The sequence below is a fragment of the Podarcis bocagei genome (assembly GCF_964188305.1).
Source record: "Podarcis bocagei genome assembly, chromosome: 14".
In the NCBI taxonomy this organism is placed as follows: domain Eukaryota; kingdom Metazoa; phylum Chordata; class Lepidosauria; order Squamata; family Lacertidae; genus Podarcis; species Podarcis bocagei.
Genome location: NC_138139.1, coordinates 9,990,698 through 10,018,484, shown reverse-complemented (window position 1 = coordinate 10,018,484; position 27,787 = coordinate 9,990,698). Strand labels below are relative to the sequence as shown.

The 27,787-nt window shown below is 50.2% G+C and overlaps 2 protein-coding genes across 2 annotated transcripts; one reads left to right on the top strand and one right to left on the bottom strand.

Moving 5' to 3' along the window:
• Positions 1 to 1,233: 1,233 nt before the first annotated feature.
• On the top strand, positions 1,234 to 12,671 carry PPIB (peptidylprolyl isomerase B). Its single transcript, XM_081169261.1, has 5 exons — positions 1,234 to 1,417; positions 7,268 to 7,381; positions 10,036 to 10,129; positions 10,263 to 10,447; positions 12,243 to 12,671. The coding sequence occupies exons 1-5, from the start codon at positions 1,253 to 1,255 to the stop codon at positions 12,363 to 12,365; spliced, it is 681 nt and encodes a 226-aa protein (XP_081025387.1). The 5' UTR covers positions 1,234 to 1,252; the 3' UTR covers positions 12,366 to 12,671.
• Positions 12,672 to 13,159: 488 nt separating this feature from the next.
• Positions 13,160 to 26,289, bottom strand: SNX22 (sorting nexin 22). Its single transcript, XM_081169269.1, has 6 exons — positions 26,134 to 26,289; positions 20,843 to 20,926; positions 18,134 to 18,238; positions 17,951 to 18,042; positions 15,133 to 15,206; positions 13,160 to 14,156 (listed from the first exon to the last, which is right to left on the bottom strand). Exons 1-6 carry the CDS (start codon positions 26,209 to 26,211, stop codon positions 14,020 to 14,022), a joined length of 570 nt encoding a protein of 189 aa, XP_081025395.1. The 5' UTR covers positions 26,212 to 26,289; the 3' UTR covers positions 13,160 to 14,019.
• Between the last annotated feature and the right edge of the window lie 1,498 nt (positions 26,290 to 27,787).

Sequence of the window (27,787 nt, the reverse complement as noted above, 5' to 3'; positions counted from 1 at the left end):
GCCGCAGCCCCAGAGTCGGCCACGACTGGACCTAATGGTCTGGGGTCCCTTTACCCTTTTATAAGCTGGATCTTTGAGATGTTTTGCTTTGCTTTTTAATACCTTTGCTTTCTCCGTGTGCCAAGTGTCTTAAGCCAAAGTAAGTCATAAACCCAGTTTGCATCTAATAGCCCCGTGCTTCTCTGTTTGCACCGAATTGAGCAAATACGTTGTGTGTGTAGCAGTATGCCACACTAAGAAGCAGGTGTGTACAACAAAGGTCCGTAAAGTTAAAGCTATGGTTTTCCCAGTAGTGATGTATGGAAGTGAGAGCTGGACCATAAAGAAGGCTGATCGCCGAAGAATTGCTTTTGAATTCTGGCGCTGGAGGAGACTCTTGAGAGTCCCATGGACTGCAAGAAGATCCAAACTCTCCATTCTTAAGGAAATCAGCCCTGAGTGCTCACTGGAAGGACAGATCCTGAAGCTGAGGCTCCAAGACTTTGGCCACCTCATGAGAAGAAGACTCCCTGGAAAAGACCCTGATGTTGGGAAAGATGGAGGGCACAAGGAGAAGGGGACGACAGAGGACGAGATGGTTGGATAGTGTTCTCGAAGGTACAAACATGAGTCTGACCAAACTGCGGGAGGCAGTGGAAGACAGGAGTGCCTGGCGTGCTCTGGGCCAGGGGGTCACGACTAAACGACTAAACAACTACAACAAAGTGTGTACAAGACTGCAGCATAACAGGGCCAGATCCCTGGAAATCTGGCTATAGATGGGAATTATACACGTCTGATCCTTTAACACGCAACCATTTTCCCAAAGGGCTACAAACAGAATATCCTCCTTCATCCTATCCAGATAGTTTTACTGCCCCCTACAGGCGAAGGGCGGCAACTTCAGCGAAGAGCACGACGCCGCCGGCCACGCACTGCTCGCTGGGTAATGTAGTCCCCGCCCCGCGCGTCCTGCCTCTCCTTTGTCTGCCGCTTGACCCAACCGGCGCGCAGCCGCCGCCGCCGCCTCTCGTGCCCGCTTCCCATTGGCCGAGCTCGCCGCCCAATCGGAGGCTGGAAACGTGGCATTCCTTTGTCGCAGGAGCCGCTGACGCCCCCCGGGGTGGGGGTGGGGAACGGCCTCCCTCCCCCTCTCCTGAGATGGAACCAGCCAATCCCTCTCGCCCAGGACTCCGCTCCGCCCGGCTCGGGGCTGTACCATTGCGCGCGGGGGAGGCGGGAGGGGAGGACGAGCGAGAGGGGAAGGGGGCGGATGCGGGCTCTGTGGCCGGGTTGGCGCTGCTGGGGCTGCGAGCGGAGGAAGATGAAGCTGCTGGCGGCCGCGGCCTTGCTGGGCCTGGGCGGCTCTCTGCTGCTGCTGCTCTTCCCGGCTACTCACGCGGAGGAGCGCAAGAAGGGGCCCAAGGTCACGGCCAAGGTGAGCGGGGGGGGCGGGGAAGGGGGGGCTTCTGTGCAGCCCCCTCCCCCTTGCACTTCTCTGCAGGGTGGGCGTCCCCCCTGTTGCGCTTGCACCCCTCTATTCTGCAGCAGCAGAAGCCCTCTAGCCCGATTCTGTGCAATAATCATCATAATAATTTATTTGATTTTTCTTAACATGCTAATTGCTGAAAAAGCCTAAAAGGCGATTTATGGCCAGTGCACCCAGGGAGCGGGGAGGTGATTTTTCTTCTCTTAGCAAGCCGTTCAAAGCTAAACCCCGTCCCCTGCGTGTGCTCCTTGAAAGACTATATGGCGAAGGCTTCAAAGGACCATGGTCTTGTTTTATATCGGGATGTGGTGTGCAAGGAGGGGTGAAAAGAAGCACTGGGAGGCTTAGGCACCGGGTGGGGTCTTAGATGGCCAGGCGATAAAGTCATGCGCGATGGAGAGACCCTTCCGAGGATGCGCGGCTTCATTTCATTTGGCTTTTAATTTCTATGCCGCCTTTCTATGTTGCTATAAGCAAGGCGATTTGCAGCAAAAAAAATGTGCAGCAAGGAACACGCGCCTTATAAAGATCAGATCCAGGTCAAAAATTCATACTAAAACGTAACTTTAAAATGGAGCCACTTATATCAAGTAAAGTAATATTCAGCAATCTATTAGAATAGTACACAATAGAATTAACTCTCAAAACATCAGCAAATAAAAATTAAACAGTTGTTCATTCTTAACATGCTTGATTCCAAGCATGGTGGTTATCGCTTGGAGGCCCCAGTGGGGCAGCCATGTCTTGTCTTGCACTGCAGAAATATCTTACGGCTCCTTTAAAGGCCAACAAGTTTAACACAGGCTGTGCTTTTGTTGCATCTGCTGTGTTATTACTCAATAGGAAGTACAACTGAGCGTAATAGAACTTCCTGGTATGTGTGCTTAGACTTAGGTATTAGGAGCCTTGACTTGGGGGGTGGGGTCCCAAAGTGATAAAGTATTCATAGGCACAGGGCTAGGAAAGGAGAGAGATTTAGGGAGGGTCAGAAATTAGGGGCTGCCCCTGGTAAATTAGGACAGTTGTCATGCATATTGAAAAGAGATGTCTGCAGAAAGGGTTAGGTTTTGTGACTCAGCCTTGGCCAGCATAAGAAATCCCACATTCTACAAAGGAGCCTTATGCTGAGTCAGACTTTTGGTTTCTTTCTATTCCTGTATCATTTTATCGGACAACTTCCAAAAGTAGCAGAGTCTTGTGGCAACTTAATAATAATAATAATAATAATAAATTTTATTTATATCCCGCCCTCCCCAGCCGAAGCCGGGCTCAGGGCGGCTAACAACAATAAAACAGTACAAAAGTAAACAACATTCTAAAATCATTCATTATAAAAATTAATTAATTCAAGCCACTGGCAACCATTGGGCCAGAGCTCTGCGAAGATTGCCGAGGGAGGGAGTCAGGCTGTGCCCTGGCCAAAGGCCTGGTGGAACAGCTCTGTCTTGCAGGCCCTGCGGAAAGATGTCAAGTCCCGCAAGGCCCTGGTCTCTTGTGACAGAGCGTTCCACCAGATCGGAGCCACAGCCGAAAAAGCCCTGGCTCTAGTTGAGGCCAGCCTGACCTCTCTGAGGCCTGGGACCTTCAAGATGTTTTTATTTGAAGACCGTAGGTTTCTCTGTGGGGCATACCAGGAGAGGCGGTCCCGTAGGTACGAGGGTCCTAGGCCATATAGGGCTTTAAAGGTTAAAACCAGCACCTTAAACCTGATCCTGTACTCCACCGGGAGCCAGTGCAGCTGGTATAGCACCGGGTGAATGTGATCTCGCAGCGAAGACCTCGTAAGGAGTCTCGCTGCAGCATTCTGCACCCGCTGGAGTTTCTGGGTCAGTCTCAAGGGCAGCCCCACGTAGAGCGAGTTACAATAATCCAGTCTGGAGGTGACCGTCGCGTGGATCACAGTGGCTAGGTCAGGGCGAGAGAGGTAAGGAGCCAACTGCTTAGCTTGGCGGAGATGGAAAAATGCCGCCTTTGTTATAGCTGCAATCTGCGCCTCCATGGAAAGGGAGGTGTCGAAGATTACACCCAAACTCTTAACGGACGGTGCTGGCACTAATTGCGCCCCCGCAAGAGATGGGAGTTGCCCCCCCAATCCCATATCGCCCCGTCCCAGCCACAGGACCTCTGTCTTCGAAGGATTTAGCTTCAACCGGCTCCCACGTAACCATCCAGCCACAGCTTCCAAACATCTGGTCAGTGTGTCTGGGGCCGAGTCAGGATGGCCATCCATCAACAGATAGAGTTGGGTGTCATCGGCATACTGATGACAACCCAGCCCAAAACTCCGAACAAGCTGGGCGAGGGGGCGCATAAAGATGTTGAAAAGCATCGGGGAGAGTATCGCACCCTGAGGTACTCCACACACCAAGGAGTGGCGCGATGACAATTCCCCCCCAAGCGCCACCCTCTGTCCCCGACCAGAGAGAAACGAGCGCAGCCATTGAAGGACTGTGCCCTGGATCCCCACGTCGGCAAGGCGGTGGTCCAGAAGTTCGTGATCGACCATGTCGAAAGCTGCTGATAGATCTAGAAGAATCAGCAGCCCCGACCCGCCTCGATCCAGCTGTCTACGAAGGTCATCTGTTAGGGCGACCAGAGCCGTCTCGGTCCCATGACCAGCGCGGAAGCCGGACTGGAATGGATCCAGAGCCGATGTTTCATCCAGAAACCCACCAAGCTGTTCAGCAACCGCTCTCTCAATCACCTTACCCAGGAACGGAAGATTCGAAACCGGGCGGTAATTGGATAGATCTAAAGGATCTAATGATGTTTTCTTTAAGAGCGGGCGCACCACTGCCTCCTTCAGTTCCCCTGGGAATGTCCCCGTGCCAAGGGACAAATTGATGATATCCCCCAGGAGGGCCCGCACCTCGTCTGGACACGCTCTAATCAGCCAAGACGGGCATGGGTCGAGAGGACAGGTGGTGGGCTTTCCAGCTCGGAGGAGTCTGTCCACATCGGCTGGGGATATCTGGTCGAAGTGGTCCAATACTGGACCCGAGGACAGTCGAGGGGCCTCCAGTTCCTTTATTGTATCCAAATTGGCAGGGAGGTCATGGCGGAGCGACAAGACCTTCTCCGCAAAAAAGCTCGCAAATGCCTCACAGCCGTGTGTCAATTTGTTATTTAAATTTGGCTGTCCCTCAAGGGACGTTAAAGACCTGATTATACTAAATAATTGTGCTGGGCGAGAGCTAGCGGATGCAATGGAGGCCGAGAAGTATGACTTCTTAGCAGCCTTCACCGCCATCTCGTAGGTTTTCATAAAAGCCCTATAAGATGTTCTTGAGGCTCCGTCACGGGCACCCCGCCATACTCGCTCTAGCCGTCTGAGGTCCCGCTTCATTTTCCGGAGCTCCTCGGTAAACCAGGGAGCCCGGTTTCTGCGGGGTCGCAGAGGGCGCTTAGGTGCGATCTCATCGATGGCTGCCAGGAGCTGGGCATTCCAGCCCTCAACAAGCTCAGTCAATGAGTCGCCAGGGGGAGCAAGGTCCCGCAAGGCTTGGCGGAATCTCTCAGGGTCCATCAGCCTCTGCGGGCGAGCCCAAATTGGCTCGCCACCTAAGCAGGGTGGGGGTGGAAAGTCAATCCTGGCTTTCAGAGCGTAGTGATCAGACCATGGCACCTTAATCGAAGGAGACATGATCACATCTATACCGACGCCAAAGATCAAATCCAGCGTGTGGCCTGCTTGATGTGTGGGGCCCGAAACAAACTGGGAGAGCCCTAGTGTCGCCATGGAAGACACCAGGTCCAGAGCCTGTGAGGAGGGAGTGGCATCAGCATGGATGTTGAAGTCCCCCAATACCAATAGGTTAGGGAACTCCAAGGCCCAGCCGGCCACCGCCTCCAATAGGCCTGACAGGGTGGCTGCTGGTGCGCTAGGTGGCCGGTACACCAGCCAGACAGCCAAGCTCTCCTCGGAGCCCCACACTAGGCCAACACATTCGATGCCGGGGATCGATGGCGATGGTAGAGCCCTGAAAGGACAATCTTCCCGGATTAATAATGCCACCCCTCCCCCCCGGCCCACAGTCCGCGACTGGTGGAGGACAGAGAAACCCGGGGGCGCCATCTCTCGTAAGGTAACTGTTGCCCCTTCGCGCACCCAGGTCTCCGTCACACAAGCCAGGTCGACCCCCTGCGAGATAAATAAATCTCGTAGGGTGGCGGTTTTATTGCCTATAGACCTGGCATTGCACAGCACAACTTTAGAGACTAACATGCATTCTTACGCCACAAGGAATCTGATGGTGCCACTGAATGCTTTGTTGTTTGAGTTTCTTGGCTTAAAAAATTGTTCTGACTGTCTTTCAGAGCAAAAACCCTCCCAAGGCAGCTTGCAATATTACAGACACCAAAGGATAAAATGAAAGAAAAATGGCTGGCCGGCTGAAAACTAAAATAAAAACCTTACAAAGCAATGTGCGATCTGAAGCAAAGGCCAGTGAGAGCAGATGGGCAGTGTTAGAAACTGAGATATGAAAGCTAGGAGCTAAATGTCACCTTAAACCTCGGCTATGGACGCAACAACGGAATGTCTAGGTGCGCTTTTTTATAACAAGAACACAAAGCTGAAAATGAACGAACTGCTGCTAAAATATTACATTCATTTTTCACATGGTCTAGCCTTCCCCCCACCCCCCTAATATTCTTAAGAGGGTCTCTTCTCCAGTCTTCAGAGAGTAGCTGGAAGTGGGGAGGCAGAAAAAGGTCCTCCTTTCCTTCCAATCTGCAGTTTATATCTGAAATCTCAGGCGCAGTACTGCGCCCAGAGCTCAGAAACTGCTTGAACTAATGAAATTCCCTGTCGCAAAATGCGCCTAGAACAATGGGAGTTTAGAACACTGCAGGTGGGTTTTGGGGTCTCGGCAATGCATTCCAGAGAGGTGGAGCCAGTGGGAAATTTTAGGCTCTGGAGTTAATAGTCCTCATGTGCTCCAAAACAGTTTGTACTATTTTGCTTCCTTTAAAAGCCCTCCTGTGTTTGAGGTCCCTCCCTCCTTTGGCCGAACCCAAAGACTTGTCCTGACAGCACCACTAGCTATTGCTGCTCAAGAGCCTTTCAGCTGGAGATGCCAGAGACTCTGCTTCGAACCGCAGACATACAAAGTATTCTCTGTCTGTGCATTCTGGCCCCTTCCCTTCCTCAAACTCCTGGGAAGGGATTGAGGATGTTTTCTAATGCAGCTGGTAGCATCTCTCCTCTGTACCAGGGAGGAGATCCTTTTCAAGCTGCAGGTGCGAGGAATTGAACCAATGACCTTCCCCTTTAAGATTCCCCCCATCCCTCTCTGGAGCATGGACTTGTCTGGGAATTTAACCCAAGAGGTACTCGCAAAAAGTGAGAATCCCACTCCAGAAAAGAATCCCACTCCCACTAAAGAAGCCATAGCCCCGTGCAGCTTCTCCCTGCCGGAGGGGTTGCGCGCGGCTATCCCTGAAGCCTGGAGAGTGAGGGGTCGGTGCGCACCGACGCCTCTCGCTCTCCAAGCTTCAGTGAAAGCAACGCGAAGGTTTTGGAGCATGAAGGGAGTGTTCCTCTGCGCTTCGGAGGCTTAGCGTTGCTATCACTGAAGCCAAGGAGCCTGAATTCGCTCCATAGGACGCACACACATTTCCCCTCAATTTTTGGAGGGGAAAAAGTGCGTCCTATAGAGCGAAAAATACGGTAAGCCTTGCTGCAGACAGCCTAACTCCCCGCAGGCATTGGACTCTTGCATATTGAGGCTGATGTCAGAACAGGAAGGGGGCTCCACTCTGCCGCCGTTCCATGATGCAGCCTGTTTTGATCACCAGGTGTATTTTGATCTGCGGATCGGGGATGAAGACGTGGGGCGAGTGGTCATCGGCCTTTTTGGAAAGACAGTTCCGAAGACGGTTGAGAATTTTGTCGCCTTGTCCACAGGAGAGGTGAGTTCGAATGCTGCGTCAGAGTCCTCAGTAGGTCAGTCTGCTTACAAGGGCGCAGAAGGAAGGCTGGCATTTGGGGTGGCTGCAAGGACTGGGGGGCATGCTTCCAGAGGCCCACACAACAGGAAGGCCCCCCAAACGCAGGAGGGCTGGCTTACCCCACTTTGAATAAGTGAAATAATTATATTGCTCATCTAAAGAGCCTTGGAGTGGAGAGGGCCTGGAAAACTATTAAGGCCAAAGTCTGGGTGCTACAGCCTTTTCCTTTTGCAGGCCCTTGGGAGAAGGAATCCTGACTGGGTGCATGTCAGAATTTGCCTCCAGTGCACTCCATTCACTGCTGCTGCTGGCCGAATTGCACAAATATTTGGAAACTGAGTGAAGATCTGTTGGAGAGGGAATGTTCTTCTCTAAGCTAAGCACAGAGAAAGATGAGGTGCTGCCATGATTAAGCTTCTGCCCTCTCACCAGTGGCGTAGCGTGGGGGGTGCAGGGGGGCCGGCCGCACCGGGTGCAACATCTGGGGGGGGGGGGCGCGCTCGCACTCGCAGCTCTCTGCCCCTACCTGGCTCACTCACTCTCTCTCACTGCAGTGCTGGCTGTGCGAATCCGAGCCGCTGGGTCGCCGCCCACTGTGGAGGGGGTGGGTGCCAGGTGTGCGGTGCGGAGAGAGAGCGAGGGACTATCTGGGGGAGGGACAGTGCAGCGGCCGCCCAGCGCAGCGCTGAGCGCGGGAGAGAACCACACCAGACCAGACCAGGCAGCAGCAAGAAGAAGCTGGCAGCGGCGGCAGGTTAGGGGTTAAGGGGTGCAAATTACTTGCCTTGCCCCGGGTGCTGACAACCCACGCTACGCCGCTGCCTCTCACTGCTGCTTTTAACTTTCAAAATATGACCGTCAAGTTACCGTACATTTCGCCCTATAGGATGCACTTTTTCCCTCCAAAAATGGAGGGGAAATGTGTGTGCGTCCTGTGGGGACCCCTCTCGCTCCCCAGGCTTCAGGAAGCTATCTGCAAGCCTTGTGAGCCCGGCGGGAGTGCCCACTGGGCTCTCCAGGCTTGCGGGCAGCAGCCTGTAGCCCGAAGCACGGGCGCATTCCAGAGCGCGCCCCGTGCTTCGCGCAGATGTCCGCAAGCCTTGCGAGCCCAGCAGGAGTTCCCGCGGGCTCGCAAGGCTTGCGGGCAGCAGCCTGTTCTCGGGGCTGGGGTCGGGGGAAGCTTGGGCTTCCCCAGCCCCGCGGCTGGGGGGGGGGAATAATTTTTTAAATTTATTTCCCCCCCAAAAAATGAGGTGCGCCCTATGGGCCAGTGCGCCTTATAGGGCGAAAAATACGGTACTTATGTGAATTCCCATATGCTTCTGCACTGGATCAGGTGTTCTGAATCCAGATGTTTCATTGGGCCGCTGGGCTTCCACTAGGGAAGGGTGGCACGTTGGGGCAGTCGTTCTCCCCCTGCTCAAAAAAATATCTGGATGTACCGTCACCCCAGATTCCCAGCTTTCATTTATATATTTTAGACGTTTCCAGCATTTGTGTTGCCTTTGAAATGCAACAAAATAGGAACCGTTCTTATTTTCTTCCTGAGAAACTAGCTCACTCTCCTCTTTCAGTGTTTCAATTTGTCCCCGCCCAGGGGGGAAAAACCCAACGCTGCTGATTCCCATTATGGGGCCCTGTTAGTAGTTGGAACCACAAGGGATTGCTAGTGATTAGCAAGAGCTGAGCCCATTAAGAAGTTTATTGCTCAAGGAATGGGCTAACCCGCTGGAGGCTAAAGCCCTGAGCGTTTGGACTCCCATTAGGGTTTGCAGGCAGTGGGGGGGTGGGGGTGGGGGGTGGAGGAGAAACTGCTGAGGCCTCACTTGCATTGCAGCAGCAAAGTATTCTGTTTTCCCCAGTATCTTGGTCCCTTTTCCACCAGTCGTGACTCTCTTCCCGCCCACAGATGGGAGAGGTTACAGCTGATGCTCTGAAACTGTCTGGTTCTGGACCTGGGGGAAGAGACAGTGGAAGAGGACTGGAAGAAATTTAAGGATTATTTGCAAAAGTATTATAAATTGTATGAATGCTAGATGATGCAGGATATAAAGATAACGTGGCATCAGTGATATATTTGAAAGGAGTATGCAAAATTGGTTTATAAGAACAAAGGTAAAATTTGGACAATATTATGTCAAGCTTAAATAATTGATAATAAAAGGGAAAAATTGGAGACATAATAGCTGAAATGTATAATATAAGATTTGAAAAAAGGTGAAGTATTGCTGAATAAGATTTTGTAAATGGGAACACAGAAAAGGGAGATGTGAGGGAGTCAAGAAAGAGGGTTATGGAAATAACATCTAAGAAATTTAACCTTTTGTTTTTTTCTATTTTTTTATGCCTTTTTTCTTTTTTGCTTTTTTGTATGCTTTGTATGTTTTTCTTGTCTTTTTTGGTTTCTTTGATGGATTGTGATGGTGTTTTTCTTTCTTATTGGCTGTGAAGGTGAAGTTTTTTTTGTATTGTTTAAAACCTTTAATAAATATTTTACAAAAAAAAATGAAACTGTCTGGTTCTGGATTGCTCAGGAAAGGACTTTAAACCAAGCCTTTCCCAGAGGGGTGCTGCAAACTCTCCGCACTCTTACCAAAAACTCCCTTTCTTTTCAGAAAGGGTTTGGCTACAAAGGCAGCAAGTTTCACCGTGTGATCAAGGACTTCATGATCCAGGGAGGAGACTTCACCCGGGGAGATGGAACAGGAGGTGAGGGCCGAGTCCATTCTGTCTCTTCTGGATGGGGTTGGACAGGGATCCTCCTCTGGCCAGCAGTAACCCTCAAAAAACAAAGCTGGACGCTGGAAGACGGTGTTATTCTCTCCCTTTCGCTAACTGCCAGGTAAAAGCATCTACGGGGACCGTTTCCCTGACGAGAACTTCAAGCTGAAGCACTATGGGCCCGGCTGGGTGAGCATGGCCAACGCCGGCAAGGACACCAACGGCTCTCAGTTCTTCATCACCACCGTCAAGACGTCATGGCTGGATGGCAAGCATGTTGTCTTCGGCAAAGTCCTGGAAGGGATGGTGAGCGGAATTTTGTGTGTGTGTGTGTGTGTTGTGCATAGCGTCATCTGGGTCCTTACTTGGATTTCTAATGCAGTTGTTGGTTCCAAATAATGGGAACTTGACCAGGACCAGGCAAATGGAGCATATTAAAATTTCACTGCCTCCTAGCTTGTTGTCATGGCAGTTCATGGGCCTAAGGAGGCGCTTCTCCAGATCCCGCTGCTGTAGGAAGGGGGGGGGGAGGGGAGAGAGGGCTTTTTCTGGGGTGGTGCCCAATTTTGGAGTCCCTCAACAATAGTTTTGCCTGGTGCCGAGTTCTTTGTCTCTTTTGACATCGGGCACAAATCTGTGCAGCTTCCTGGGCTTTTTAGATCTCTGTGGTGGACTTGAATTTTTATCTGGTAATGCCAATTCTGACATTTGAACTGCAGGGGTGGAGAACCGAGGGCCCTCCCAGTGAAGAGGGACCACAACTTCCATCGCCCCTGACCATCCGCTATGCTGCCTGGAGCTGATGGAAGCTGGGAGTTTGACAACGTCTTGCCTCCCTCTGTGTATGGGAAACAGCTCTGCGCACCTAGTGATTGGCATAACTAGTGCCTAAGAGTGAATATATAAAGAGCTTACTACAGGAACCCCATACAGTTGTACATTGGTTGTTGAACGCCCTGGAATTTGGATGTTTTGGCTCCCGAACAATCGAAACCCGGAAATGACTGTTCAGGTTTTTTAATGTTCTTTTGGAAGCCAAATGTCTGATGGGGTTCCGATAGGCTGCAGGAGCTTCCTGCAGCCAATCAGAAGCCGCGATTTGGAAGTCGAACGGATTTCCGGAATGGATTCCGTTCGACTTCCAAGGTATGACTGTATTGCCATTCTCCAGGCTGCATTGCAGGGCAAAATGGGGCAGCTAGAAATGCCCATGCGATGGGCATTGCCAAGTGCCCTCCACGGGTATAACGTGTCATCAGTGCTAGAAACTCAGATATATAAGCAAATCGCCAAATGGCACCTTAAACCTAGCTTATAGTCACCACAATGGAATGTCTAGGCACCTTTTAAAAAAACCAACGAGATTTATCATTATGACTATTTAATTTCTCTCCTACTTTATATTTTAAAGGGAAAAAAATCTCAAGGCAGTTTGCAACACATTAAAACGGGAGGTTGCGGACTCTCCTTCACTGGAGGTTTTTAAGCAGAGGTTGGATGGCCATCTGTCATGGATGCCTTAGCCAAGATTGCTGCGTTGCTGGGGTTGGTCTAGATGGCCCTCGGGTCCCTTCCAACTCTATATGAAAACACCAAATAAAACAATCCAGAATAAAATAAATTTAGGCTTCGAGGAATGTATTTCAGAACCTTCTCTCAGTGACATTTTGCTTTCCCCGTTTTTATTTACCTACTTAATTTATGTAGCTGCCCCATAGCAGAAGAACTGTAGGAAGCCAGTGTGGTGTAGTGGCTAGAGGGTCGGACTAGGACGTGGGAGATCAGGGTTCAAATCCTCACTGGGGGACCTTGGGACAGTGACAGCCTCTTAACCTACGTCACAGGGTTGTTGTAGAGATTAACCAGGGGAGGGGTGAACCATGTACTTCTTGGAAGAAAAGGTGGGATTTAAATGCAATGAATAAGCTCTTATGCTTACCTGCTTAAGAAAGCTGGAGGGGCCAGCCAGGTGGAGATGTCAGTCAGGAACCTGGCATCCAGAGATCTCCATGTGGCCGCAGTTGGGCCCACACCAGAAGCAAAATTCCCCCTGGCTAACTTCCAACATTCCTCCCTTCTTATTCCTGCTTCCCTTTCTTAGGATGTAGTGAGAAAAGTGGAGAACACAAAGACCGATAGTCGGGACAAACCTCTCAAAGATGTCACCATTGCCGACTGCAACGTCATCGAGGTGGAGAAGCCATTTGCCATTGCCAAAGAATAACCGGGTGGCCGCTGGAGGGTCAGACTCTGGCTTGCAAAGGGCTGCGAGGGGGCTACACACTCACGGAGGCCTCGCATCATTACTGTCCCACAGCAGGTGAACTGCCGCCACTGCTGCTCCCTTTCTGTCCGCCCTTCCCCCAGCTACACGCTTCAGGGTGGGGGGTGGGGTCTCCATTCTGTTAACAACTCATTCCATCAGCCACTGGTCACCCAAGTGGCTATGAGGGGGGGGGGGCAATGGGTGTCCCATTCCGTTTTGTAAGAAAGCACATGGACCAATAAACGCGACCATTGTGTTTTTTTAGCACTGCCTGGTTGTTGTTTTTATTAGCTACAGCTAGGTCCTCCCACCCCAACTATGAATTCCCAGCATTTATTTAGAGAGGTATTCTAGGGAGTGAATGTCACAAATTTACTACTTCCCCAAGGAAAGTTCTCTTTGTTAGCCATTGCCAAATTCATTCAGAAAGCTCTTTGCTCCCCTGTTTGGAACACAAAGGCAAGTGGCTGTTCAATCCTAGCATCCCATGAAAGGTGGGTATGTTTATAAAGGGGCTTATTCCAAGCCATCGCAAACACAAACTGAGCAGGAAGGACAAAGCCTCTCTTGCAACTAAACCATGATTTGGCTCAGCTCCACCACCCCCAAGCACTAGCATACTGATTCACTGTAAGAGTAAACCATGGTTTAAGAAGCACTGGCCACAAACCAGCCCACTGGCAATGTCAGAAACTGTCTTCTCCCCTCCACCCCCTCCCTCAAATTACAGCAATTTCAAAACCAACTCAATATTTCTAGTGGAAGTGTTTTTATTGCATAGCCATTTTTGTTAAAGTAGACCATCTACCCCACTGAAAAAGCAGTAATCTTCTGCAGCAGGAATAACCCCAAACTATTGGGATAGCTTAGAGGAGCTGCTGGTCTCCCGCCACGCTGTAGAAAAACCCGGACTCCTCTGGGAGGGCTCTGCTACCTGTGTCCTCACTGCAGCTTCCCCCAAGCTGGTACACTCTGGGTGTTCTTAGACCACAGCCGGTTGGGGCTGATGGGAGTTGGGGGGCTGTTGGCAGCTGGATGGCACCACATTGGCTACACCTGCATTAAGGTGCCAACTGGACCAGATCCATGCCAAGTTGGCAGTTGTTTCTTGCCGCTGCAGTGAGGGAGCAGTTGCTGCCTCCCTTTGGACTGGACGGAAGGCTGGGAGACTATCAATGTGGTGTCACTGTGCACACAAACACTAGGAGCATCTTGCATTGTCAGCACCTGACCTGAGTCAGTACCCAGCTGCTGTTGTGCTGCTCTTGCTTCCAGCCCATGAAGCTTGGAGGAAGGCATGCGTACCTCCCTGACTCGCAGCTGCTTCTCACTCACATGGGCTGACAAGAGCTGTCACCTGGAAACACCTGAGAGCCACAGCTCTGCCAGAAGTGGCAACAAGCCCTGGCCATGTTAGCTGCACTCTACTGGAGCTCAGCAGCCTAACAAAGCAACCTACTGCATTTCCTTCCCACAGCCTGCCTCAAGAAGTGGCTCCCCCAACCTCTTTCTTGTCCCCAACCTCTTTCTTTCCAATGTACGACGCAAGGAGGAAGCCGGCGGTTGCTTTTCCACAAACGAACAGAGCTGCACTTGATCCTCTGAGCGTTCCCTAGGCCGGTTGCAAAGGAGAGGATGTCAAGTCGGCGGGTGGAAGAGCCGCAAAAAGCTTTGACTGCAGGCAGAAGGTCGTCCGGGGTGCATAGAAACCCTGCAGTACTCCGCTCAGGATCACGTCGGGAAGCAAGTCTGAGAGGCAGAGGAGGGAATTAACGGTGGCAACCCATTCACTCAACCTTAAAAGGCGGGAGCAGAAAGCAGCCCCTGAGGCCTCTTCCTGTCTTCCCTTCTGGCCTAGGAAGCTAAGCCCCCTGAGATGGGCCGATGGACAATGCCGCCCCCAGCAGAGGGCAAAGGGGCATCTTCAACCTGGCATTCAGATGAGATCTAGCACACGGTTCAGTTCCAGAGCACAAAAGTGGCTCATGTTAGGACTCTGCGATCCCGTGTTTCATCATTTCATCATCCACCGCTTCCTCCTGTTGCAGGAGACGCTGCTTAACTACCCCAAACCTGAGTGTATGGGCATCTCTAACACTGCAATAAGGGGACGCGGGTGGCGCTGTGGGTTAAACCACAGAGCCTAGGACTTGCCAATCAGAAGGTCGGCAGTTCAAATCCCTGCAACAGGGTGAGCTCCCGTTGCTCGGTCCCTGCTCCTGCCAACCTAGCAGTTTGAAAGCACGTCAAAGTGCAAGTAGATAAATAGGTACCGCTACAGCGGGAAGGTAAACAGTGTTTCCGTGCGCTGCGCTGCTTCGCCAGAAGCGGCTCAGTCATGCTGGCCACATGACTCGGAAGCTGTACGCCGGCTCCCTCGGCCAATAAAGCGAGATGAGCGCCGCAACCCCAAAGTCGGTCACGACTGGACCTAATGGTCAGGGGTCCCTTTACCTTTACCACTGCAATGGTTTTTGCACAGGTGCCTTTCAGCAAAACAAGAACTGCTTTCCATCCGCTCCCCCAATCCTGCCAGTCCAGGATGTCAGGTGAGGGACCCCCAGCTCTCTTGTCACCCATATCGAAAACTACACGACAAATTGTTTCTGTATCGGGTAAAGTGTCGACAGGCACCCCAGACCCTTGCTTGATAACAGACCTTAACCAGCCCAGAGCTCTGCTCCCCTCCATCACCACCCCAAAAACCTTACTAGGAAGCCATTACCTGTGGAAGCCGGGAGGATGTATGGATCACTTTGGAAACTTATGACCGGCCGGTGGGACAGCAGGTAACCGGGGCTGCAAAGAGAATTGAGCCCCACCGTTTGGGTTAGAATCTGTCCATTTCAGCTCCTAGCCTACTTCGCAAGGTGGTTGTGAGAATAAAATGCATTTGCGGAAGCGAGGCTCAACATGCACCACCCTGAACCTAAGAGGGAGAGGAAAGCTAAAAATGCAATAAACAGGAGAGCCTCACCCCACACTGGAATAATGTAGGCAATGGACCAATGGCCTAACTCTGTATCAGGCAGATGCTGCTGGTCTGAACAAAGGATCATAGGAAGTTGTCTTATACTGAGTCAATAATGCCTTCCAGCAGCCTTTCTCCAGGCCATAGGATCATAGGAAGTTGTCTTATACTGAGTCAATAATGCCTTCCAGCAGCCTTTCTCCAGGCCAACCCTACCTGGGGATTGAGCCTGAGACCATCTGTACACAAAGCAGGTGCTTTACCACTATGCTGCAGTGCCAGAAGAGGGCGCACTTTATCTCTCTGCAAAAGGAACAGGCGCTTGCAACTTGGCCAGCAAGAGCACAAAGCAGACCCTTTTGAGAGCATTCCCTGCCGCTTGTAGCAGCAAGCAAGCCACAGGGAGTGCCATTCCCCTGGAGCGAGAAAATAAATGCCAGCCTCCATGGCTGGATGAGCACATTTATCCCCCAGGGAGTAGGTAGACAAAGGCTGGACCCTTCTGTTGTTGGGACTGTTTTGACTCCCTCCCACTGGTGGAAACAAAGCACTGGGGCAGTGAAGCACTTGCCTTGTGTCCTGCGAGGAAAAGTCGCCCAGGGAAGAACATTGGGTGCGGCACTACAGGCTGTTCACAAACAGTGGTGGTAACAAAGGCAGCCTTTCCATACAAAAGCTGGTGTGTGGGAATGGGTGGCTCTGGGAGCTTATAAAGGCAGGGCTGGGGGACCTGTGGCTCTCCAAATGTTGCAGGACTCCCATCATCCCAGACCATGCTGGCTGATGGCAGCTGGAACCAACACAACCCTAATCTACCCCAGGTTCTACAGTGGTACCTTGGTTTACGAACTTAATCCATTCCGGAAGTCCATTCTTCAACCAAAGCGTTCTTAAACCAAGGCGTGCTTTCCCATAGCAGCGGGGGACTCAATTTACAAATGGAACACACTCAACAGGAAGCGAAACATGTTCTGCTTCTGAGGCAAAGTTCACAAACCAAAACACTTCCGGGTTTGGAGCGTTCTTAATCCAAGTTGTTCATAAACTAAGCTGTTCTTAAACCAAGATGCCACTGTACTTGAGATTCAAACTGCACCTATATCATGCACTTCAAGCATACCTAGAGCGCTTTGACAGTCATGACCTCACTTGGTAGAGCACGCGGCTCATGATCTCAGGGTTGTGGGTTCGAGCACCACGTTGGGCAAAATATTCCTGCATTGTAGGGGGTTTGGACTAGATGACCCCCGTGGCCCCTTCCAACTCTACAATTCTATGGTAAAACAAACTGTTGTTTGTTAAGGGTGCTGAGAATTGTTAGGACACACCCACCCACCCAACAATTTCCCTCACTGATCTACAAATCTCACAAGTGGTTTAACAATCAATCCCTCTTCCCTGGAGATCTCTGGGAATTTTAGCTTTGCGAGGAGAAATGAGAGTCCCCTGATAACTCTCCGTGCCCTTAACAAACTACAGTTCTCAAGATTCTTTGACTGTCAAGGTGGAATGCAAGTGCTCTAAATGTGCAGTGCAGATGTGGCCTTAGCTGTCAATTGCCCAGGCCCCAAAAAGTCTGTAAATCAACACAAGGGCAGTGTGTGTGAGTTGGCGTTTTGACTGCAGCTCCTTCAGGAGGAAAGCGCCTGGACAATGTCAAAAAGAGACCAGCTACCCATCCCTCTCTAACAAGAGTTTACCTGCCACGCTGGATTTTGCAGGGAAAGGGATGTTTGAGAAAAGCACAGTATGTATAACTTACAATGAAGAAAGAAAATCAGGGCATTATATTTTGCATTGCATCAGATTCTGTTATTGTGAGATACCCCGCACTTTTTGTAAAGAAGAAAGTAGAGTAGTCCTGGAAGAATCACAAAACTACAGTCAGTCTCAAACTACTATGCTGCTGTCGAGTTCTAACAGGTATAGGGAGCCTTCAGCCCTCCAGGTGTTAATGAACCACAATTCCTACTCCCCCTTGCCCCTGGGCACACTTGATGTAGCCAGTGGCATAGCATGGGGGGGGGCAGAGGGGTTGTTGCACAAACTTTGGGGGGGGGATGCAAAATTTCAAAAGAAAAACTGCTTGGAGGGTGTGTTTTGTTTTGTTTTAAATCAAGCCATGTAAATTTTTCATTAAATAAAAAATAAAATAAGTGACCGCTGGCACAGATTCTCTCTCCCAGCTGGTAAGACCCTTCCCCACCCCTATTGCCACCTGGCCCTGGCAGGAACCATGGGTTAGGGGGGCACAATACCTGCCTTGCCCTGGGCCCTGACAACCCACTGGCTGTAGCAGATGGGATTGCAGTTGAGAAACATCTGGAGGGCCAGGAGCTTCCTGTTTCCGGCAGTGGGAAATGGCTGACTCCCACATCACCGGTAATTCAGGGCTGATATGGAGGTAATTAGCCCTGGCATTCTCATCATGGTGTTTGGATTACGGAGGTGTTTGGAGAAACATCTGGAGGACCAAAGGTTCTCCCCACTTGCGCCAGACAGTGGCACAAAGGGGGAAAGTGTTGCTCCTGCTCAATCTCTCTCCCCCCCCCCAGTTCACCCAAACACTCACCCAAGATCTGCCTTGTGCTCCTGCTCAAACTGCCAGAGTTTCAGGAAGTCCAAAAGTTCCTTGGGAAGCTCTGTATTGCATAGCAAGATGCCCTGCAGGAGACAGACGAACCAGGATCAGTGAGAGCAGGCTGGGGAGGAAGGGAGGCTGTTTTCAACTTGGCTGCCAGCCTCGCATCCTTACCTGGAGGTAAGCTTCCAGGCCCTGCCGCCGCTGCTCCAGGACTTTCGTCATCCAGTTGGGGACACGCCTGGGTGGGAAGTCTGGGACTCTGCATCTCTTCTTGATCTGTGGGGGTTGGGAGAGAGATGAGAAGCTGTGTGGACATCGAAGGAGCTCCAGGATCCACCAGGCCCACGGCCGGTCCTACTGTTAGGCAGAGGGAAGCCGCTGCTTCTGGCAGTGGATGCTGAATGTCAGAGAGGCACTGGGAGAAGAGGTGCTCTGTCCTACGACCCCAGAACTAGCCAGCTCTCCGCTGAGAGTGTTGACGTCAGGCTCAGCTGCCAGCAGGGTCCATTTCTGTGTATCGGGTGTTGGAAACTTATGGCCTGTGGGGCAATCTCGTCCCACCAGGGGTCAAATTCAGCCCACAAAACTGCTTCCCCAAACCACGCCCATCTGCCAATCAGCTAACGTCACTGGGCGATAGCAATCCTGCTGGGTACCGCTTTGTCATTTTGTTCCCTGTTGGGAACATGCCGGTGAAGCAGACCTAAGCAGAGAGCAGGATCGAACCCTCTGTTCACCGGCTGGTGAGTAGAACTCAATCCTTCCAGGCAGTGCTTTGCCAGTGCATTTCCTGCAGGAAATGCGTTGGCAAAGCGGATCCTTTCCCACATGGGTCAACTCTGACAGATGGGTGGATCGCACTCCTGTCCAAGTTGGGCAGTGGGTTTTGGGGAGGTACGGATCTGGCCCGTTGGGGCCCAAACAGTCCCCCACCCTAACAGGGCATGGGTAGAGGGAGAGCCATCTTGTCCTCTGCATCAAGGTAGCAAGCAGTCTGGGTCAGCCCCAATTGGAAGTCTGGAAGTCTTGGGTCAAGACCTGCAATGTGGGCTTTACAGAAAATATGGAATATAGAATTATCCAATGCCCAGGAGGAAAAATCCATTGCCCCGAAAGCAAGGGCAGGCATTTGAAACATGGTGCCTGCCCTCCAGATGTTGCTGGCCTGAAAGTCCAACAACATCTGGAATTCAACAACATCTGGAGGGGTACCAGTTTGCTGCCACTGCCCCAAACCCATGGGTATATGATCTGGCATGTTTATTTGACCCATACTCAGTAAGCAAAAAACCACACTGCATTCATTTTACTTTATAAATATATATATTTTTTACGTCTCCCTCCACACCCACCCTAAAAGTATTTGGACTGAGGTATTGACTGGCGGGGGAGGGAGAGAATTCGGCAGAGCATCCTCAAGATGGCACAAATATGGTACTCAAGCAAATTCAAAGATTTATTTGCATGTTATTTTCATCAGTACACTTGCAAGGAAGACATGGTGATTGAGCAAGACTTTCTTTGCATTAGCTTAGCACACCCAGTGAACAGTGCCTAAATTAACTTAAAAAAGAGAGATAGCAGTGGGAAATTTCCTGCCACACACTGTTGAAAGCAACAGTCAAACAGGGCTTCCCTTTCTACATTCCCCTCTAATCTTGCTCACAGATACTATGGCTGGGAAAACCGTGTATCTAACCGTATACCCACTCCTGGGAGCTGTAGTTTAAGGGTGCTGGGGACTGGGGGGAAACTACAGTTCCCAGGATTCTTTTTAGGGTGCGTGCGCTTTAAATGTGTGGTGTGTGCAGTGTCTATGGCCATAGGCAGTAATATGGGGCCGCCCTTCTTCAACTCCTCCATCCCCCCTCCAAAAACAAACAGACACAACATGGAAGCCGAGGGTTCTTTCACTTCCCTTGAGCAGAGACATATGCCCAAAGCAGCAAAAGTTAATGTGACACTCCAGGAAACCAAAAAGCTAAGCTGTATTTCAGGTTCACAGTTACATGTACAGTGGTACCTCAGGTTAAGTACAGTGGTACCTCGGGTTACATACGCTTCAGGTTACAGACGCTTCAGGTTACAGACTCCGCTAACCCAGAAATAGTACCTCGGGTTAAGAACTTTGCTTCAGGATGAGAACAGAAATCGTGCTCCGGCGGCGCGGCAGCAGCAGGAAGCCCCATTAGCTAAAGTGGTGCTTCATGTTAAGAACAGTTTCAGGTTAAGAATGGACCTCTGGAACGAATTAAGTACATAACCAGAGGTACCACTGTAATCCGAAAAGGGTTTGCATTCTTCCATAAAACCTTATTTTCTTATTTTAGCGTAACGTACTTTGCCAGTTCTGCACAATCCATCCCCTTACAGTGATGCCTCGCAAGACGAAAATAATCCGTTCCGCGAGTCTCTTCGTCTAGCGGCTTTTTCGTCTTGCGAAGCGACCCTATTAGCGGCTTAGCGGATTAGCGCTATTATCGGTTTAGCGGATTAGCGGCTATTAAAGGCTTAGCGGCTTAGCGGCTAAAAGGCTATTAGCGGCTTAGCGGCCTAGAAAAAGGGGGGGGGAGCAGAAAAAAATCGGAACACTCGCAAGACGTTTTCGTCTTGCAAAGCAAGCCCATAGGGAAATTCGTCTTGCGAAGCAGCTCAAAAACGGAAAACCCTTTTGTCTAGTGGGTTTTCCGTCTTGCGAGGCATTCCTCTTGCGGGGCACCACTGTACTTCTCCATTCTTCTTTAGTGGGTGGGACTCCAACACCCATCAGTCCCAGCCGGCATGGGCAGTTGTCGAGGATGATGGGATTTGTAGTCCAATGACACCCAGCAGGGCCACAAGCTCGCCACCCCCCCCTTGACTCTCATGCACCCACCTTACCCTTTTATGGAGGGCATGGAACTCGCTGTAGCGCTTCTCAATGCAATGTTTCCTCCCGTTCCACAGGATTTCCACCTTGAACACCTGAAAGGTTAGGCACAAGCTCATCAGTTTCACCCGGACGTGCCCCACCCACACCACAAAACAGCTCTGCTGCTGCTGAACAGATGAGATCTGTCTTAACTCTCTGCAATAGCAGGGCTGTCATCTTGCTTTCTTCCCCCACAATGCACCGCAGTCCAGTCTCTCCCCAAAGCAAACACCGCTGGACAAAAGCCTCTTTGAAATCAGCCTTTGGCTTTGCTTCTCAAAAGTGCCAAATGGGAGCAGGGGGGCAGGGGGAGGGATACTGAATAAACTCGGCTCTGCATAAAAGAACACCCAGCAGAAGACTCCGTGTCGGGCCTGAGGAATGTGTGCAGTTGAAGTGCGGCGAATACACTTCGGACAACTCCAGCAAAGCATAGATTGTAATGCAGCACATATCTCCTCTTGAAGGGTTTGTGCCCAGATGCCCCCGAGATGTAGCAGAGGTGCCCCACAAGTTTTGTGTACTTAGTCGTTCAGGAGAGAGAAAAGGAGACCAAAGGGGCCAGCTCCTTGGGGGGGAAACAAACCAAAGTCCCTGGGCCCAGGCCTCAGTTTACCCGGCTGAAGCAACTATTCACGCACCCAACACTCACTTCTGGTCACCATGAATTGCAGCTGCAGCAACAGACCCTCCTTGCGCAGCAGATCCAAATATTTTTTTGGGAGGGAAGCACATGGTACAGTCCTCACCTTGGGCTGCAAACTGTCTTGGGGTCAGCAATGGAAAAAGTTGGTATATGAATTTAAAATGAAATGAGGAAAAGACAAGGATAAAAAAAAGAATTGGAGCACCCCCGGAATGTCAAAAGCAGTCTATTCACAGAAAGTTTGTGTAGTGGCAGCAGCAGGTTGTGTGTGTGTGTGTGTGTGTGTGTGTGTGTGTGTGTACACACAGACTGCTATTTTTAGTATACGTTGCTTTCTCTTCCTCATCTAGGCACACATACAAGAGCCCTGCTGTGCCAGCAGTGGGAGAACTTGGCAACTAGAAAAATCATATTGTGATCTACTTTAAACCAATATGCATGCACATCCTTTATTCTCTTTCCTTCCCACAACCATGGAATAGGGTTGGGGAGGGAAGAAGCGATACAAGGCACTGAAGTCTAACCCTCTGGCCAGTGGGATCGCTGCGTCACTCCTCCTCTGCTTCCTGAAATTGCACTAGGTCCTGATCATGTGCCTTCAAGCCTATCACTGCTTCCCATGAGGACTAGAAGCTTGCTTTTTAAAAAGGAAAAAATCGGATTCATTAGTGAAAAGTCATGGCTGAGTGATAGAATACGACATGCTCAGCTCCCCCATGTTCAGTTCCATGTAGCATCTCTCCGTAGGGCTAAAAGAGACCTCCGACTCGGAGAGTTGCTGCCTGAGCTGGAAGGACCAATGGCTGGTAGGTGGTTTCTTAGGTTCCTAGGGCCAAAAATATCCTGCCACATAAGGCATTTTATGTTCCAATCGCAGTTTCCCCATAAAGGCACAAGCAAAGTAAGCTCCTTCCAGCTGGAACACAGAACCACGGTCACCACACCCAGCTTAACTAAACAGAGAGAATTGCCAACCAATAAGGAAACCGGGAAACTCTGTGCCCAAGAGATGCCATGCCTGATGTTTATGCTTCGCTCAGTGTGAGCTGGAGACAGGCCACTCTAAGTTCACTTCCCTCCACGAAAACAAGGCTGGTCAATCCACAGCTGATGTCCCAATTTACCAGAATCCTGTCTTAAGTGTCTGCTCTTAATTTGGCTTGGGCCTTTTGGCATTAGCACTGCTAGATGCACGACAGAAATCTGATCTAAGTGGGCTTCTCAGATTTCCCATAGCACATGCTTTGGGACACAGAAAATCCCAGGTTGAAACCTTCACATCTCTAGACCCTAGAACTCATGGGCATTCAAGTGAAGCTGAATGTTGGAAGATTCAGGATGGATAAAATAAAGCCATGATGAATAAGTCGTATTGGAGGACATGTGATTTAAAATTATGATGAATGATTTACATGGCTTGATAAAAGATTAACTCTATTCGATTAGCTGGCAAAAGAGTAAATAAAAGCCTAAGCAGGAATTGAACATAAACAGTCAATGGAAATAGAGAATGGATGCAAAAGGATGCAAAATTAAGATAAAGTGTTTTATTGTTAGCAGCAAAGGAGGGAGGGGAAAGAAGCATCTTGGAAGGGTGGGGTGGAAAGTCAACTTTTAAATGGAATTAATTTGTTGTTAATTTGTTAACAATTTGGAATGTTAATAAAAATTAATTGGCAAAAGAAGAAGAAAGGACTTCTTCATGCAGTGCACAGTTAAACCATGGAACTCACTGCCACAGGAGGCAGTGATGGGCAACAGCTTGGATGGCTTTAAAAGAGGATTAGTCCAGTTCATGCGAGAACAGTATGCTGGACTAGACGGGCCATTGAATTGATCCAACAGGCTCTTCTTCTGCCTCCAGTTTAAAAGGATCTCAGATTTTAGGGCAAGGGATCACCTCTGTCCAAGACGCTGGAGAAAACTCTGCTGCCAGTCAGAGTCTATCATACTGGCCTAGAGGAACCCAAAGGCCCAAGTCATTCTATAGCCACACAATAGAGTTTATTTATTTATTATTACCAGGACCATCCCAAGACCTTTTAGCACCCGAGGCATACCTCCCCACCAGGAAAGAAGGGGTGAGTGAAGATCTACATCATGAACGAGTGGGGAATAAAGCTCTCTGCTGGGTTCTGCTGCACTTGTGGATCCTGCCACCAAAGGCAGTTGCCTCACCTTGCTTTGTGGGAGGGACGGCCCTGATTATTAGATGTATGCCCCCACCTTTCCTCTAAGGAGCTCAAAGTGGTGTATAGTGGTACCTCGGGTTAAGAACTTACCGTAATTCGTTCTGGACGTCCGTTCTTAACCTGAAACTCTTCTTAACCTGAAGCACCACCTTTGCTAATGGGGCCTCCTGCTGCTGCTGCACGATTTCTGTTCTCATCCTGAAGCAAAGTTCTTAACCCGAGGTACTATTTCTGGGTTAGCAGAGTCTGTAACCTGAAGTGTCTGTAACCCAAGGTACCACTGTATATGGTTCTCTTGTCTCTTCATTTTTTAACCACCCTGTGAGGTATTTCAGATGGAGAGACTGTGACCGGCTCAAGGTTGTCTTGTGAGCTCCGTGGCCGAGTTGGGATGTGAACCCCAATCTCCCAAGTCCTAATCGGATGCTTTAACCACTACCCCATACCGACCCCCACCCCACTCTCGGGTTAACTAGTTTCCCACCCCCAGTACCCCAGAATGACCTACAGTGGTGCCACATGAGAATCTGTCATCTCTAAGTACTGCACTCAAGGCTGGCCCACCCATGCGGCAAGATGAGGTGACTGACTCAGGCAAAGGGATCCACCGGGGCAGCTGATTCCAGTGCCAATCTTCCTCCGCCCCCCTTGTTCTGGATGTAGGTCTTGCTGCACCTCTTCTTTCCTGGCAGGGAGGGGAGGTGCAATTTTGGGGTCTGCCTCAGCTGCCAAAATGTACTGGCGGCAGTTACTCTGTGCCTTCTGGCTCCTCGTGGCCAGAAGGATTTTTTTAAGTGTGTGCATGTGAGTGAAGTAGATCTTGCCTTACAGATCTTAGCAACCTCCTAGTTTCTTCTAGTTCTACAAGGAGCAGAGGCACGACAACTGCCATTCTGCCCGTTCCTACAGGGGAGGTGTGTGTTTGTGTGTGTGTTATTGTGGCAACAGTGTGAGGAGTGGCTGTTCCCTCCTCCCAAACATGGCAGGGGGGGCAGGTTTCTGGAACAATATGCATCATTTTAATAAAACACATCATGCCCGTATTCTGTGTATTATTGTCTCAACCAGTATACTTTCAAGCAGCATAAACATTTCTTTAAGTCAGGGGTAGGAAACGGCTGGTTCTCCAGATATTGATTGACTCCATAATTATCTAGAGGCCGAGAGGCTTCCCATGCCAGCTCTTATCTTTTAACAGAACAGAGACACTGAGAAACATCATGGAATGAATGTGTTTCCAGCTACCCCATTTTTGGAAGCCTTCTTAGGGGAATACGGAAGCTGTGGCCCTCTAGACGTTGTGAGACTCTGACTCCAACAGGCCCAGCCAGCATGGTCCGCATCAGTGATGATGGGAATTGTAGTCCAACAACTTCCAGGTGTGTGTGTGTGTCACAGGATTCCCATCTTATAAGAAACTGCTGCCTGCGGCGATGATGCCAATGGGAACTCAGCTTAAACAATGAAACAAGGAGGATATATTTAATCAAGTGCTTTCCACAGTGTGCACTTTCTTCCCAGAGAAGGAAGTATTTTGAAGTTTGGTTCTATCACCTGTGGCCTTGAATTGAGATAAGTTTGTTTTTTTTTAATCGCACTGCAGTTGTTCATTAGCTCATCAGTGCCAGGAGGCAGAGCCAAAACTAGGCTTTATTTCAACCAGGTCAAAGACCCAATTTCATGCTCCCCCATGTGCATTTGTGTACACACACACACACGACTGGGAGCCTCAAATAGTGCCCTGCTGGTCTTACCAACTCTGTCATGTGATGGGGGCACTGTACTTGTTTGGGAGATTTTTAAGCTTCAGCACAATTATCAGGGTCTACATTTCATTCTTCTCCGCCCTCACTGCTAACATTTTCCTTTCTATCTACACCTGCCATATCCCACAGAAGCTGTAATAAACCCCCCTTTTTGAGCGGTGGGGTACGGGCTTGTTGGGGGACACAGACTCAAGTCATTCAATCGCTAAAGGGAGTCTCCAGGTCCGTCCTTCCTCCAAGCGTCTCTTCTTCCAGCTTTCTTCTTTTTCACCAGACTCAAAAAGGCGGCGGTGTTGGAAGAATCACAATCGCGTCTCGCGTCCCTTGGAGACGCCAGAAGCAGGCTGTTCGCGCGCCTTCTCACTTCTGAAGGGTACCCAGGCTACACGTGTCGGGCAAAGAAGCCCCTCCCTCGCTCGCCCGGCCTCTGCAAAGCCCCACCAGCAAGTTCAGCGCCCCCTTTCTCCCTGCCAAAGGCGCTTGTAGGCTGGCCACGGGCACCGACGGCACCCGCTGCCTTCGAAGCCGCTCTCCCCTCCAGCCCGCCAGAGGCACCGGCGGACGGGCTCTTCCTCCCGGCCCCGCGGCTGCAAAAGAACCCAAGCCCCGCTCCGGGAGCAACCCGACGGGCTGCCGCCGCCGCCGCCGCCACTCACCGTGCGCGCCTTCTCCGGGCTCTGGTCGCCCTCGGACAGCTGCAGCCCCACCGAGGGCACCGCGACCTGCAGCTGCATGCCGCCTCCTCGGAGCCGAGACTAGCCGCCCCCGCGGGCTCATTCAGGGCTTGTTGAAACCGCTCCGCCCTCTGCGGCGGAGACCCGCCCCGTCGGGTCCCGCCGCCTTTGCGCGCTCCAGCCGCGCAGTTCCCAAGCGCCGCCGCTTCGGAGGGCTCGCGCGCGCTGCGCTTAAAGTGGAGAGCAAACTTCTCTCTTGTCCGCTCCCCTCCTCCTTCCCAAACTTTCCTCTATCCTACTTTCCTCTTACCCGTTCCCTCTTCTTCCTCCACGACCATTCACATTTTTTCTAGCGCAGATCATTCTGCGAGCGGAATCGACTCTGTATGGCTTTATAGAGATTTGTACATTAAGATAAAGAAGGTTGAATTTTTACCCGGAATGTTATCAGATCACAACTCTATTATTGTGGAATTAAGAACAGGGCAAAATTTCCCAATGAGATGGAGATTAAATGAGAATTTATTAAATGATCAAGAAATATTAGGAAAAAATGGGGGGTATTAAAAGATTATTATATTTCTTCCTCCAGGAGAGATCTGGAGGGTGACAACTTGAGAATGGGCCTTTTCTGCAATGGCTCTCCCTTTGAGGAATGCTCTCACCCCAGGGAGATTTGCCTGGCGCCTTCATTAAACTCTTTTAGGCGCCAGGCATAGGGGACAAAGTTCCTCTTTAACCAGTTCTTTGGTTGGTTGACATCCAATTCTCTTTTAAAATGTGTTGGGGAGGGGAGGGTTATTGGGGTGTTTTTGTTTTTATTGTCTATTTTGTGTTTTTTAATATTGTGATTTTATGTTGCAACTGCCCTGAGATCTGCAGGTATAGCACAGTATACAAATTTTAATAATAATAATAATAATAATAATGGATAGAGGGGAATGTGCAGGAAAGCCACAATCTGGAGAGAATATAGTATGGACCACGGATAATTAATGGAATAACAGAAAGCTTACTTAGCCATGCTAAGCAACAGCATGAATGAGCCCCTAGTTGCCTGTCAGTGTGTGATTCAGATATCTGGCACTTGAAATGAGCTAGCCTTAATCTTTTTTATCTTCTCTCAAGATTGGGGATGTATTATAGACTTCCAGTTGAATACTCAGGTATTTCACAGATAAGAAGTTACTCAGTGGTTGGATTGTTTTAACTTCCCCCCTTTTAAATATTTACTACAAGAGCCAATGGTATAGACTAGTTATAAAGTCAACAATGATATTTATATGGTGGAGGAGACCCCTCTCCCCAATCTGGCCTTGGCATCTCCCAGATTAGATGACAGAGCAATAGGAAATGCTTCTGTCCAGCAAGACCTTGGAGAGTCACTGCCAGTTACAAAACAAGGAGTGTTCCAGCCCCCTAAAGACATCAATTTATCATGGGCAAAGTTCTATTTCCTCCTGACCTCACATCTGCTTAGCTCACCAATAATAATAATTTATTATTTATACCCCGCCCATCTGGCTAGGCTTCCCCAGCCACCCTGGGCGGCTTCCAACCAAATGTTAAAATACAGTAATACATCAAACATTAAAAGCTTCCCTAAACACCTGTATCCTGTTTTTCTTGTGCACTG